Source organism: Phodopus roborovskii, unplaced genomic scaffold (genome assembly GCF_943737965.1).
Source record: "Phodopus roborovskii unplaced genomic scaffold, PHOROB, whole genome shotgun sequence".
Lineage (NCBI taxonomy): Eukaryota > Metazoa > Chordata > Mammalia > Rodentia > Cricetidae > Phodopus > Phodopus roborovskii.
The window spans coordinates 1,927,817-1,943,069 of record NW_026126550.1 but is presented as its reverse complement, the minus strand read 5'-3'; the positions used below and the strand labels follow the sequence as shown (position 1 = coordinate 1,943,069).

The window sequence follows — 15,253 nt, the reverse complement described above, 5'->3', positions numbered from 1 at the left end:
CATCTGAAGCCTCTGGAGGGTCCTGGCCCAGCCTTGGGACAGCAGGTGTAACTGCAGAGCTTGTGAGCGAGCTTGGCTCTTTCTAGATCTTCACTCCCAAGACTGGTTGGGGTTTGGGTCTCTAAAGGGAACTTGTCGAAAGATAAGCTGGAAGAAATGAAAAAAAAAGCCCCTAGAAGCTTCTAGAAACCATTAACTGGATCCCCTCTTACTGCTCAGAGCCCAGAAGGAGGCTGTGATCCGATTAAGCTTTGGACCCACTTAAGAAAAGCAACACAGCTCAGCAAGCAGCTCTGCACTTGAGCCAGACAGGAGGATTCAAAGGAGAGAGTTGCTGCATATTTTACTCTGAGATCCGTGAAGATAGAAGATAAGGACACTGGCTTTCCCTTTTAATCATGCCAGATCTGGAAGAAGCATGAATCATTTTAAGCATCTAGGAGGGTTCTTGAAGTATGGGAGTTGGTTGCCAACCCTCCCGGTGCACGTAAGCAACATTGCAGCATCCAGCACTTCAGTGAGCAAGGACTTGCAGCCCTCCCTGTCCCCTGGCAGCAGTGACCTCACCAGGAGCAAAAGCACCTCTCAGTTGTGAGAGCTGACAGAATGAGGTGTGTGGGGGAAGCCATTAGCTGGAACTTGTCCTTTCCTGACTGCCTCTGCATCCCCCAGCCAGCCCCAGACCACTGAGTCAACGATGGCAGAGAAAGGTGACTGCATCGCCAGTGTCTACGGGTATGACCTTGGTGGGCGCTTCATTGACTTCCAACCCTTAGGCTTTGGGGTCAATGGGCTGGTGCTGTCGGCTATGGACAGCAGGGCTTGCCGGAAGGTAGCTGTGAAGAAGATTGCTCTGAGTGATGCCCGAAGCATGAAGCATGCCCTCCGAGAAATCAAAATCATCCGGCGCCTGGACCATGACAATATTGTCAAGGTGTATGAGGTACTAGGACCCAAGGGTAGCGATCTGCAGGGCGAGCTCTTCAAGTTCAGTGTGGCCTACATTGTCCAAGAGTACATGGAGACTGACCTGGCACGCTTGCTGGAGCAGGGCACACTGACCGAGGAGCATGCCAAGCTGTTCATGTACCAGCTGCTCCGTGGGCTCAAGTACATCCACTCTGCTAATGTGTTGCATAGGGACCTGAAGCCCGCCAACATTTTTATCAGCACTGAGGACCTCGTGCTCAAGATTGGGGATTTCGGTTTGGCAAGAATCGTGGATCAGCATTACTCACATAAGGTATGTCTGCCCAGAGAGGCTGCTGCTGCTGACCTGTGGGATCCTCAAGGATGCACACAGTGTTCCAGAGGGTTTGTCTTTCTCCATTGTAATCAGGAGGTTGGTGTTAGTTAGGGGTAGGCCGAAGGTGCAAGAAAAATACATGGCTTGAAAAGTTGGTGGGATGGAGGGATCTAGTCATGTCTGTAGCCAGTAACTATGGGCTGTACAAGTGAAAGGTCAGACTAGACAATATCTAAACTTTCTTTTAGCCCTGAGCTCTATGGCTTTAATATTGTGTGGTTGATGAATTTTTCTATTGTGTCCACTGATCCTGTATGTCGGCATCACCATCTCTCCTTCCTGTACTGGCTGCTCAGGAGACGGCAGCAGGCTCTCCTTGCTAAGAGCATTATGGTCTTGTTTGTCTCACCTGTTCCTCTCACCAGGGCTGGCCTATTCCATCCGTCAGTGAAGAGAAAGCAATCTGGGGACAGTCTAACTTGATAAACTAATGCTCGCTACAGATCAGCTAATGTCTCCCCTCTTAGGTTCTTCCCCATGGAGGGAAGTCATGCTTGAGGATGGTTCTGTTAAAATTCCTCATGGTGCATCACAGAATCATCCCAGCTGCACCGATAGTGACACGTGTCACCAGGATTTGTTTCCAAGACCCAGGCCTCCTCCTTCCCGACCTGCTGTGTCTTTGGAACAGCAAGGTCTCTTCTGCCAGACATATTGCCACTGTAGGATGCCTGAGAGTCTCATCATGAGCCTGTGCCCAGGTGCCCAGAAACAAAGCCAGTCTCCCAGCAAAATCTTTATACTTTTTTTTTTTTTTTTAAAGAATAGAACATCCCATAGGAAGCAGGTGCCCTGTGAAATGTTACTAGCCAAGGGTGTGAGTGAGCCATGGAAGATGAGGGTGGCTCTGACCTTGACCATGGTTTGGCTCTATCTGTAAGGACCTCCCTGTTCCTCTCCTCTGCTCTGCGGGAAGGCATCACAGGCAAGAGATTCCAACTCCCTGCCCACCCTCACTGGTTGGAACTTGGACTCCTGCCCCAATTTCAGACCCCACATCAGTCTCACTGCCTCTGGCTTCAATGCCACAGGTTGCTTTGCTACCTTAACCATGGGCTTGCCCTCCATAGCTGTTCCTGCAGCCTTGTCATCTATTAAGATTGATAACTGAGTCTGTAGGCAAGGAACAATATAGCCCCTTCTGTCTTCTGAATACTACAGGCTGACTGTTCCCTTTCCTCCTTCTAATCGGCCATGATGTCAAATCATTGAACCAATAGTTTCAACCCAAACTGGTTCTTTTGGGGTTAACGAAATCCAGAGAATCTGCAATATTTCAATCTGGCAGGCACAAAACCTTCTCTTTTAAATTTTTATTTTTATGTGTATGGGTGTTTGTGTGCATATACATCTGTGTACCATGTGTGTGACTGGTGTCTGAGGAGGCCATAAGAGAGCATCAGATCCCCTGGAACTGGAGTTAACAGATGGTTGTAAGCTGCTGTGTGGGTGCTGAGACTTGAACCCAGGTCCTCTGAAACTGAGCTATTTCTTCTCCAACCCCCAACAACCCTCTTAATTACAATAGACTGGTACTCTTGGGAGCCATCATCTGATGAGGTGGTTTAGTGGAATGTCTCAAGGAAGGAGTGTGGAGATGCATGTGTCACCTACAGTACAGTCAAGAAGATGGCTTCCTGGGGTGATTCGCCACACTGCAGTTTTGTTTTGTTTTGTTGAAACAGGCTCCACCTGTAGCCCAGGATGGTCTGAAGCTCAGTTCTCATGTCTTGGTCTCCTTGGTGCTGGGATTACAGGTGTGTCCTATCAATCCCAATTGTTGAAACAAGTCTTTGGATGCAGCATGGTATGAACAACCCCACAGTGTGAGGAGTTGAGATGGGCTCCCTGTTGATGGTACCAGCTCACTCACCCCTGGAGCCTCAGTTTTCCCACTTTTGATAGAGCCGAAGCACAGTGCAGGAGGCTGGGGCTGGAGAAGGATGATGGGGCTCACATGGCTCTGCTCATCCTGTTCCTGCCACTTCTCATCTTGGGACTTTCATTCTCTCCACACAAAGGAGTTTATATGTTCTCACTTCATCTCTTTAAGGGAGAGGGAAGAGAGCGAGCGAGCACTATATGAGGTTAAAAACCATCATTGTTAACCTGATATGTGTTCACATCGACCTGGTACCCCTAGGTCTGTCGGGCGCCACCCACTGCTGCCTTTTGTCCTTATCCATTTTCTGCTTTTAGCTTGCTGCCCTCCTCTCCCTCTAGAGATGATGAAAGGCCTCATGCTCTCTGCTTTTATTTATTCAATGTGCATTTAAGTCAGTTCTCACTTAATCCTCATAATACGGTGAGGCTCTTAGGGCAAATGGTCCATTTGACTACCCAGAGAAGTGGCTTTATGAGAGCATGAGACTCCCAGGGCTGAATGGCAGGTGAGGCTCTTCCTGAAATGTGCTGGATTCTGTGTGGCAACTGCCTCTGAGTGTTCTGCTCCTTCCTCTCTTCTAGCACTGACTCTTCTCCACTCTACCTTGTGGCTGTTTCTGTCTGGGTCTGTTCTATCCCTGGCAGAGTCCCATGCTTTTTGAGGTCTGTTTCTTGTTCATAACGGAATCTTACCAATTCCTGAGATCTGGACCTCAGTTGATTTTGCTGATTGTACTGGTCAGAGGGAAGGACAGTGATCTTCTGGAACCTCATAGATAGGATATTTCATAGTTGGAAAGTCTAAAAAGGAACCCTGTACTCTTCAGATGATAGCTGGGGTCAGATGTATGCATCTGTGCTTGCCGGTGTGCCTGGAGGAGGTTGTCTGTCTACAAGCTATATGTGTAAATGGAGTACTTAATTGGTCTAAATGAGAAAAACCTGGGGTCAGATATGGAGGAAAATACTGAGATCCTATAGGAGGAGGAGCAAGTCACAGCCACCTTTACCTCATTAGTTTCCCATTGGAAAAGAGAGCGAATTCCTGTTTCTTCCCACTTATATTCTCTCTCCACTCAGCTGTCTCACTTCCTATCAGTCTATACAGACCTTCAGATCTCTATTGGTTAGCTAGTGGCAAGCTCCATCCTCTGATCTTCAGACAGGCTGTATTTGTACAAGCAAGATATCACCACACATATACTCTGTACTCTCAGCCTCTCTTGAAGAGGGCCATTACTTACCCAGACTTATCTTTTCCACCTCCTGATCCAACCCAGTGCCAGAGAGGTCCAGATAGAGTCCTCTCATCTATCTATGCATGACCCACCTAGCAGTGTGTAGCAGTCTGGTCCTCACCCTTCCATCTTTATCCTGGGTAGATAGTCTCTTTTCTTCACCCAGCATCCTTCATCTACTACAGGCCTTCCTAGGGCACGTACCTACTTTGCTGATCTAGAGGAGATGCCAAAGGAAATGGCCATCTCTTCTTTAATGAGAAACTACACTAAAAGGGTTCCAAGGCACACTGGTTTATACCATTTCTAGGGAATCTTCCCCTGGCCCAGGGTGCAGTAAAGTCTGTGCAACACAAAGGCAGGAGATGGCAGGGGCAACAGTGAAGAAAACATTCTTGGTTCTTCCTCAGCCTAAAAAACACTGGTACCGGTGTTGCTGAATTAGTGATGTTTGCATCACTGTGACCAAACTTACTGAAGCAAAATTTCATTCTGATTTAAGCTTTTAGTGGGTCTCTTTCAGTCCATCATGGTGGGATGACATGAATGGTAGAGTTCATAGCTACAGGATGGGAGGGTAGCTCCTCAACACTGTGGAGCAGGAACAAGACAGAGGTGAGCCATGAGCCAGGGGCAGTAAAACCTTTAAACACCCACACCCTGTGTTCTCTTGCCATGATAAAATACCCTGACAAAAAGAAACTTAGCAGAGGAATAGTTTTAGTTCACAACCCCGGGTCACAGGCATGCTAGCAGGGAGGTCAAGGCTGTAGTAACTTAAAACAGCTTAATAACATCCAGATTCTAAAGCAGAGGGAATGAGCCAACAGGCTCACTGGAATGTTTGTGCTCAACTTAGTGTGTGTCGACCACCCCCCACCCCACACCATTCACTCTCCCTGGGATTTATCATATTAGGAGATGATGTCAAAAGAAAAAAAAATGCTTAAGACTTCACTGAGCCCTGTGTAAATTCTAGGAAATGTTATCTCACTGGAAAGCAGACAAGACTCAATTCACTCTGTAACTGGAGGTTTCTTTCCCACCCACCCGTTCCTGAATAACCACTCTGAGGCTTAAGTATTATTACAAACTATTCTGCCTATTAGCTCAGGCTTATTATTAACTAGCTCTTTCAACTTAACTTAACCCATTTATATTAATCTATGTATTTCCACGTGGTTCATAGCTGTTACCAGTCTGTAGACATGTTGTCCCTTGGGCAGTTGGATGGTGCATCCCTTGACTCTGCCTTCTTTTTCCCTGTATCTCTGCCTGGGTTTCCCATCTAGCTATATTCTGCTTTGCCATACGCCAAAACAGCCTTATTCATCAACCAAAAAATACATCACACAGAAGGGCATCCCACGTCACCACTCATTAATAGCTTTGTTGTCTGATTGAATGTGCCCTTCCAGGAAGGACCACCCAGAGCCTTCCAACCTGCCAGAAAATCCTCCCAGGGCCTTCTAGAAGACTGTTTGCAGACCCAGTTTCCATGGGCTGCAGGTGGAAAATGCCCAGGCAAGAAAATGAACAGACTCATGAAAATTTGGGCAGTAAAAAGTTTTCCATTTTTGGCAGATTTCCCAAGCAAGTGTACCCTTCCTGCTAGGCTGTCGCTTTCAGCTCCAAAGCCCTAGCCACTTCCTAGTCCCCGGTCTTCTCACCCCTTTCTTGACCTCCCAGTCTCCTTACAATTTCTCAAGAACCAGCTAGCTTGGTGGGGTCCCTTAAGGGCGGTTACAAGCCAGCAGCACCAGCTGTGCCTGGTAACCACTTAGGGAGGCCGATGCTTGACTCTCATCTCAGAGGCTCAGGTCCAGCCATCTGTGTGTTCAGGGGCCCCAGGAGAATCTCATGCTCCTGACTTTGTAAGAGCCTTTGAACTAAAAAGGGAGGTGCCTTGCCTGTGGGTGGAAGTGGTGTTCCATAATGCTCAGCCCCTCGGGTCTTACACCAATGCCAGGAAGACCATGTGGGTGAACTTGAGGCATGTACCTTGATCATGGTGGAGTTGTGGGATTCTCACAGCACAGTTATGGAGAGTTCCTCAATTACATTTCCTTGGAAATGCCTGCTCCCCATGGTACCATTTGACCATTTGGCCAGAAGTTATGAAAACTGGGAACCTAAACAAAAGGAGCCCTGGAGCCCTGCTTGTCTCTGCTTGTTTTTCAACAGTTAAGAGATATAAACCATGATTTTTTTTTTTTTTTTTTTTAAACACGAACTTTTCTTTCTGGTGTAAACTACCAAAGATGTTATTTAAAAAACAAAGCACTGGTTTCACAGTTGGATAGGCTCAGCAAATTGATGTAGTTTGTTTAAAGTTGTGGTTCATCTGTGGCCCCAGAGGAGTTCATGAGGCTAAGCAGAGACTGCAGCCTGGGAACCCTGCCAGGGACAACTCGAAGCGGATCTGCCTTCATGGCATTAGTTAGTGTTACCTTACCTCCTGTCCTATCTGGCCTACCTGCCTTTGATACCCAGAAAGTGTCCTCCTTCCAACATAAACCCTTGAAATGGAACCTAGGAGGAAGTATGGTCGCTTCTGTGGCTTAGAAGACAGTCTTTGCGATTAGGGGAACACACTTTGGGTTTCACTGCTTGCTTATATCCTAGATGGTCTCTACTGCAAAAACAGTGCAGAGTGGGGGACACCTGCCCAGGAACCCACAACAGGACTAGGGTCCATCATCCTGGTATGGTGAAGGACCCAGACACTCACAGAGGCCATGGGAAAATGGACTTGTAGAAGAACACCAGGCTGACGGACCAGCCAGCAGGGAAGGTCACTTTCTTCTTAAGCTGTTAAACATGTTATTCCAAACCAGTAGAGCAGAAAAGATGTATTTAAAAGACTATGGAATATCCCTTTTTAAAGAGGAAAAATATAACCTAAGGGATTAAAACAGAGGCTGCCCTGAAGAGAGTCTGAACACTCAGAATGGGAAAGTTAATTTTCTTGGCTCTCAGGGCCTCCTTGCTCCCCTCCCGCTGTAGGTAGCCTAGCAATAGGTACCTCAGCTTCTTGGCATCCTTCTCTGCTTGCTACACCCAGGCCCTCCTATATAACAATTGCCTCACCTCAAGCAGCACCCAATCAGGACTAAAGGTCCTTCCTGAAGATGTTGTGCTTGCCAGCAATTCACCTCTGGCAACCATGAAGGAGTTGAACAAGGGAGTAAGGGACCAGGTATTTACCAACCAGTCTACTATCTCATGCTAAAATGGTACACAGCTTCCATACATTGCTGATGCCTCCTCCAATCCAAGTTCAGCTTCTTGAGTGTGCCTGGGGTGGATTCTGCCCAGGAGAAAACAGCTGATTAAATGGCACAAGGGGATCCATGGCTCCTTCCTCTGGCCTCCCTTCTGTAAACACCCACCTGGTATCCACCTCTCACTCTGAGCTGCCCACTGCTATGGTAAGCACAAAAGGCTGAGTCCAAGAACACTCAGCCTACTGAGGATGTTGGAGTGTTCCATGGAATACAGGCTGGCAGGTGGCAGATTCTTTCCTCCTCTTCCTTCTTGTTTTTTGAGACAGGGTTTCTCTGTGTAACAGTCCTAGCTGTTGTGTAACTCATTTTATAGATCAGGTTGGCCTTGAACTCACAGAAATCTGCCTGCCTCTGCCTCCTGAGTGCTGGAATTAAAGGTGTACACCATCCCTACCCAGCTGGCAAATTATTTATTACTGAAATAAAGTATCTTTATTTTACTCTCATTTAAAAAGTTTGTGTTCCCTGGATTCAACAAGTTTTTGTCAGTAGAATGCCCTCTCTCTTTGCTTTCTATCACTGTATACAAAGAGATAAGATGTTTTTCCTTTATGCCATTAGTATGTCATATGTCTTTTTCCCTGTGGTCACTTTCAAGGTTTTCTTTTGCTGTCTAACTTTCAGTAGCTAAAACATGGTCTTAAAGACACTGTTAGAAAGCAGAAGGTTCCGAGGGTGGGAACCATTTTGCTGTGACCTTCAGGGTTCCCTTCTAAATCAGGATCATAGGGCTCTGAGCTGGATACCCGCATTCATCTTGAGCATAATTTGCACTCACCCACCTCACCTAGTGCCACGTCACCAACTTGTCATCTTGCCCCAGGAAATGCCATAAGCAGTGACAGCTCTGGTCCCACACACTGCTCCCTCACTCCCACACAAACTGTCATTTACACCCTTACGGATCCGCTCAAAAATCCAAGTCATGTAGCTGTCCAGGAGAGTTAGTCACTCCCTCCTCCTGCCCACAGCTCTGACCTACACTGTTGAGTAGCCTATGTACCTTGACCCAGGGGGCCCTTGGATCAGGTACACATCTCATTCATGTCAGTTTTCCTGGCATTTAGCACAGTATCTGACCCATAAAACATGCTCTGCAAATGCTGGTTGACTAATGGACAAGCCATGCCTCTACTCTTTCTTAACCAGAATGTGGGTCTCCAGAGCCTCAGGATGAAGCTTAACTTACCCTAGGACAGCTTTCAAATATTTACCATTCCCTGTCCTGTCCCTTGGTGTTAAATGACGCAGCCCTCAAGTTATTTATACTAGTCGCTACCACTTGGCAGATGGGGACACTGAGGCCCGACAATCACCCAGGTAGTCTGTGGCAGAGCTGGACTTCCAAGCCCAGCAGAGGCTGACTGCAGGGACATGTGTTCAGTCCCTGTCCTACTGTTGATTGTTTTCGGCTGACTGCACTCCAGGGCCCTACCTACGCTCCTGCTCTTGATGATCTCTCCCTGTCAGAACCTTCTGTGAAGTCCATTTTAAGAATAGACTGTATATGATCTCATCAGCACAGTGTGAGATCGCTGCTCTGTAAATGGCACACCACTCCTGCGGGTTCTTGGCCAGTGTGTCACCATAACGGCCCACACATCAGGCTGTTAGCCAGTTAGTTTGTTGGTTCCATAGTCTCTATTTTAAATTTGTGTGGTTAGATTTTTGTTTTTGTTTCTTGTTGTCTGGTTCGGGGTTTGTTTTTAAGCTCAAGTATAAGTTGTGACCTTGGTTTCGGTAGAGTTCATCATCTTGGCTCAGGCAAATATTCCAACAGGAAGAGATCTTTTTGTACCTTTGCTCTATCATACAGCCTTGCCCTTTACAGCTTCATAAATATATTTAAGGGCCTGCCTCTTAGGACATCACCTGTGTCACTAGTTAAAATGTGCATAAAGAAATCAGGCCAAAGGCCCAGCCTCATGGCCACTGGACACCTCTGACCTGTGAGCCACCCAACCAGTTACCATTTACATAATTACGTAGTCATTTAACCCACATTTTTAAAAAATTGCCCACAAGGATGTTGTAAAAGCTGTAGCTAAAGGAAGTGTAGTCCCTTTACTGAGACTCAGGGCACTGTTCTCAGAGCCCTCACATTCTACCTCAGCACCATTTAAGCTCATTCTGAAGTAAAATGAAGCTGTGATGCTTCAATCCCCACATACACAGAATATGGGTATTGGTAGACATTGCTACTTTAAGAAAATGTGATATGTGGAAATCTAAACTTTACAAAATCATGTTGATCCCCACAATAGCCACAGAGAAAAACTTAAAAGGTAGCACAGTGACCAGCAAGATGGCTTAGTGGGTAAAAGTTCTTGTCACAAGTTGGACCATGGTTGGATCCTGAAGCCCAGGTAAAAGTGAGAACACGTCCCACAAAGTTGTCTTCTGTTCCATAGAAGCACCATGGCATGGATACCACAGGCATACACACTAATCATCTTAAAAAGCAACACACAGGCCAGGTGGTGGTAACATACACCTTTAATCCCAGTATTCAGGAGGCAGAAGCAGATGGATCTCTGTGAGTCTGAGGACAACCTGGTCTACAGGGAGAGTTTCAAAACAGCCAGAGCTACACATGGAGACCCTGTCTTGGGGGTGGGGAGCAATAAATAGAACTGTATATGGATAGGATCATAGCAGCTGAGTAAAGACATGTACATTAAAAATAGACTACAAGAGCTGGAGAGATGGCTGAAGAGTACTGGCTGATTTTCCAGAGGACCCAAGTTTGGTTCCCAACACCCAGTGTTGGGCAACCTCTCCACATGCCCTGCTACCTGTATGCACATGGCACACACATACCAAAAAAAAAAAAAAATTTTAAATGATTTTTAAAATGGACTACAAAAAATGACAACTGATGTGTAATATTCCTTAGTTTTGTTATACTTTTAAAATTCCCCAAATCATGGAATGTGGATGTGCATGGTTTTATGAGAGTTTTTCCAGTGAGAGTTCAGGAAATTTGACACCGATGTAAGTTCACTAAACTCTATTATAAAATAAACTGTTTGATGTGAATCCTTCAGTTACCAAAAGAGAATAGCCATGTACACCTGCCTTTGGCCCAGGAGTCTGGGAAAACTGACCCTCACAACTGTGCCCTGCTCTGAGCTGTTCAGTGGGTATGTATAAACCTTACCTCCCCACCCACCTGGAGTGGCAGTCCTGCTTCAGCCTCTGAGGGAACTATGAACAGGGTGCTATAGCACAAATAATATAAACCCAAATAGATATTGGGGTTCAAGCTGAAGATTAGAGAAGCAAAGCAGCCAAGCCACCAGAGAGCTCTTTCTTCTACCAATGCTGACCTCAATGTGGCTGGCGACTAATTCCAGATCTGAGACCCTGAGCTCCTGTTTTATATGCCTCTCTAGTGCTGGGATTAAAGGTGTGAACCACCACCACCCAGCTTCTATGGCTACCTAGTGTGGCTGCTGGGATTAAAGGTATGCACCACCACTGCCTGGAAGCTATGGCTGTGGCTGGCTTTGCATTCTGATCTCCAGGCAAGCTTTATTAGATCGTAAATAAAATGTCACCACAGGGAGCACTGCCCCCAACCCCTGTCAGACAGAATCTTTTGGATGGAGTAAGGTGTTAACAGGTGAGCCTGCCTGTGGCTGGCTTCATCCCCAAACTCCATCCCCCTTACTAGACTGAGTAAGACACCAAATGATGTGTGAAGTGCTCAGCCTTCTCAGGCATATGGAAAGTACCCAATAAATAGTGGCTGCTGTTTAATGGTGACTTTTAATTGGGTCTTAGATACCAGACTTTCTATCACTTATAGGTGTGTGTGCACGTGCGCACACGCGCGCACGCCTGTGCGCAATGCCCCATTGCTCTTCCAAGCTCAAAGGCATGAAGAAGAGTGGGAACACCTTTGTGTGAACCTGTCTCAGTGGGTTGATGAAGAGGTACTGGGCTTTCGAGATCAAGTGTGCAGGGAGTTCCTCAATAAGAGGCCTTAAATATTGACACTTTTGCAATTTGGTAAAGGCTGGGTCTAATTTGAAGGCTACACATGGAACGGTAGCCAGAATCCTTAATAATGGGTAGACTTTGGGCCAGCTGATGAGAATGGACTCTGGAAGTGACCAGTTGAGTAGGTAATGGCTCTAGGCTCTGTCACACTGCTTGTCTTCATTCTCCCCACTGGAAACTTACTGAGGCACAGACCTTGGCAACATGGATTCCCTCAGAGGGGCCCAGCACTCCCTACTCTTGACATGTAGCTAGGTGCTAGAAAGCCACCTGTTATCATAGGACTATGCTTTAGATTTGTTTTTAAACTCTTTAAAACATGGGTACTGTTACCCATTTAATGTGGACAAGTGGATGGCTTTTAGGATCATTCATGTATCTGTTGGTAGAATTGATTTTAGAATATTTAATTGCTCCCCCCAAATAACAGCAGTCCCCCAGTCGCCACCTCCTTCCCCAAGCTCCCATCACTACCTACTCTAAGCAGCTATGCCTCTGTATGTTTATCCATAGATTTGACCTTGCTGGATTATTTCACGTAGCCATGTAATATATGACCTTTTGACCTCTTGAGTCTGACTGCTCACATTCATCACAGTGCACTCCCAGATTTATTCAGTGACAAAGGCAGATAATGAGAACTTTGTTTTTATTTATTATCTATTAATAATCTGTAGCAGAGATTCTCATAATCCATTCATTGATGGACATCTGGGTTCTTTCTGTTGGGGAATGCCGCCATGGGCATGATTTATAAGTGGCATTACTGGGTCGTGTATTTTTGTCTGAGAAACCACCATTGTGACATTTTGCCCCATAGACAAGGTGTGAGGGTTTGTTCTCTCCATGACCTCAAACTTCATTTTTCCCTAGTGTTCCAGTATGAGGAGGTTTTCATCCATGATGCTGAGCCTCCCTTTGTGTGTAATCTTCATGTGCATACAAGCCATCTACATGTCTTTCTGTCCCTTGAGATCTTGGCCTATTTTAATTGGGTTATGTTATTCTTAATTTTTACTTTGGAGTCTTCATGTGTTCTAAATCCAAGTTCTCTGACTTGTTGCTTTACTTTCTTGGTACTGTCTTTAGAAGTACAAAGTTTTCAGGATGGGCATCTAGCTTGGTGACAAAGCACTCTGACCATGGCATGCTCAGGTTCTGGGTTTTACCTTTAGTGTCACAAGGGAAAAAAGAGGTTTTCATTTCAGCGATGCCTATCTTGTCTTGTTTTGTTACTTTGTGATGTCTTAACCAGGAAACCATTGCCAGTCCTGTGTGCTTCCCACTCTCAGACTATGTTTAGGGAGGACATCTGGTTTAAAGTGTGGCTCCAGACAGTGACCTTCTGCTCCAAGCTCTGTATAGGTAGCATACCACTGTCTCTGTGACAGGTGTCTATGGCCTCCAGTGAGTCCTCCTAGACACACAGCAGGTCAGAACTCTAACAAGAGAATGACATCTACCAATAGGAAAATGCTAGCCAATAAGGACTCTTATGCTCAGAAAAGGAAATGAGGCAGGAGGAGGAGGTGGAAAGAGATGCCAACATGGAGGCCATCTTGCACAGCTTCTCGCCCTCCAAAATGTAACTTGTCTGAGGTAATAGCAGAGTCAACTTTGTGGAGCCCAGCAATGGACAGCAAAGTAAAAATTTTGTTGGACTTTGGCTTTTAAGTTCCAGTTGGTTTCTAGTCTGAACATTCATAGTCCAAGCTGCCAAATGTAATTTAAGGTTCCCTGTTCCTACCTGTGGGCTTGCGCCATAATAAACTAAAATTCAGAAAGTCCTGCAAGTGAAGGAAGTCATTCAGTCATAGAAAATTAAATTCTGTTCCCTGGGTGTTATGTACTAAGGACGGAAATTGAATGAGAACATTTGAAAGGTATTTCTAGCAACAAGGTTTGAGAAAAAGCTTTTTCTGCTTAACCCTTGGGTGGCCAGAACTTAGCCCCACTCCCTAAACACCCACTAAAGGTTTGCCCACCATGTGTTCTTTGTGGTATTACACTTTTGAACAATAGCTGATTTCAGATGTGGCTCCAGTTAAACAGATTAGGTCTATATGATTTGTACTTTAACCACATTGCTAAATGTGGGGTGTGTGTTTGTGTTATAGAACCATGACTGGCTTTGTGAACAGGCCATCAGTGCCCTCTAAATCCGATACTTGAAGGTCTGTGAAGTTTCCCTCCATCCAGCTTGGGCCCTCTTGCTTGGCTCATCTGCTCTGGGAAAATGACTTTCCTAAAGTCTCTGTATGATATTTGCCTGTATGGGGCACTTGGGAACCCTGGATGGCTGGAAGAGATGGGAGCAGGGTTTAGTTGAGACTGCAGATTCTGGGCTGTGGGACCAAGGAGCAAGACCTGGTGAGCTCAGGTCTACATGTAGCATGCAGATGGAGACACCTTTGCTAAAACACATATTCTCCAGATAGGGGCATATCTCCTAATACCCCCATATTAGTGCCTGTATCCATTCCTAGCTCTCCCCTCTCTCTCCTCCCCCCCCCACCCACACACCTACGCCCAAAACCTCTAGATTTAGTGGCTAGTGACTTACACTTTGGAGATACTTACAATGTAAATTTTACTTTCATATGAAAGGGAAGGTTGCAGCCCAATAAAGAACCCTCAGGTATTGGCCAGCAGGTAGGGGTCATATTTTTCAAGAAACCTTTTTCTTCTTGCTATAGAGATTATATAGCACTTGGCTTGTCCTTTATAATCTAGATCATGAGTATTTCACCTGGAGTATCCCTGCAGGGCCACACTCACCCCTTGTGGCCTCCTCTGTCCTTGGCCTGGTGATGTATATGAAATCTTCAAGACAGCCCACTGTACACAAAGGGGAGAGTTCCCTTGGTTTTGCTGGGGAGACCCCTGGGCGTTTAATGCCAAAGCAGCTGAGAGGGCATGTGCCCCAGTCCCATTGCTTAGGAACTCTCTCCAGCCTGCCTAAAGGCAAACAGCAACAACTGCATAGGATTATAGCACTACTGCAGCGTGCCCTGGACCGTGCCTGGAAGGGTAGGCAATAAGCCTGAGCTCTTTGAAGATCTTACATTTGATGGGAAACAGCCAGGGACATGTGGAAGAAAGAATTGAAGGAGGAAGATGAGCTAGGAGGTGGGCTTCAGGGACTTGGCGCAAAGACCCCTGATTCTACCTGTTCTAACTCTGGGTAGGGATGGCTGGAATCCAAGTCTTAAACTCATGAATGAAGACAAAACCTCCAGTCAGGAAAAGGTTAAAATGCTCTACACAGGCTGACAAGATTTAGGTGGCTTGCTCAAGCTTAACAGTGTTTGTTAGGATCCCACATAAAAGAGAACTGACTCCCCAAAGTTGTCCTCTGACCTGTAAGACATCACATAAAATGCAAGAAAAAAACAAGTCACGTTCCTCTCCCTGTCTCTGTCTCTCTCTCACACTCACACACACACACACACACACACACACAAATAAATGTTTCTTTTATAAAATGCCCTAAACAGAGCATAGCACGTCTACACACAAAGGGACACAGTGCA

At 46.1% G+C, this 15,253-nt stretch overlaps 1 protein-coding gene across 1 annotated transcript in view; it reads left to right on the top strand.

Annotated features, from left to right (window-relative positions):
- The first annotated feature begins 480 nt into the window (after positions 1 to 480).
- The window catches only part of Mapk4 (mitogen-activated protein kinase 4), a 37,682-nt gene continuing 22,909 nt past the window's right edge, over positions 481 to 15,253 (top strand). Inside the window, exon 1 of the mRNA XM_051201255.1 lies at positions 481 to 1,243. Within this exon, the coding sequence (XP_051057212.1) occupies positions 698 to 1,243 (546 nt within the window). The 5' untranslated portion in view covers positions 481 to 697. The remainder of the gene's footprint in view (positions 1,244 to 15,253) is intronic.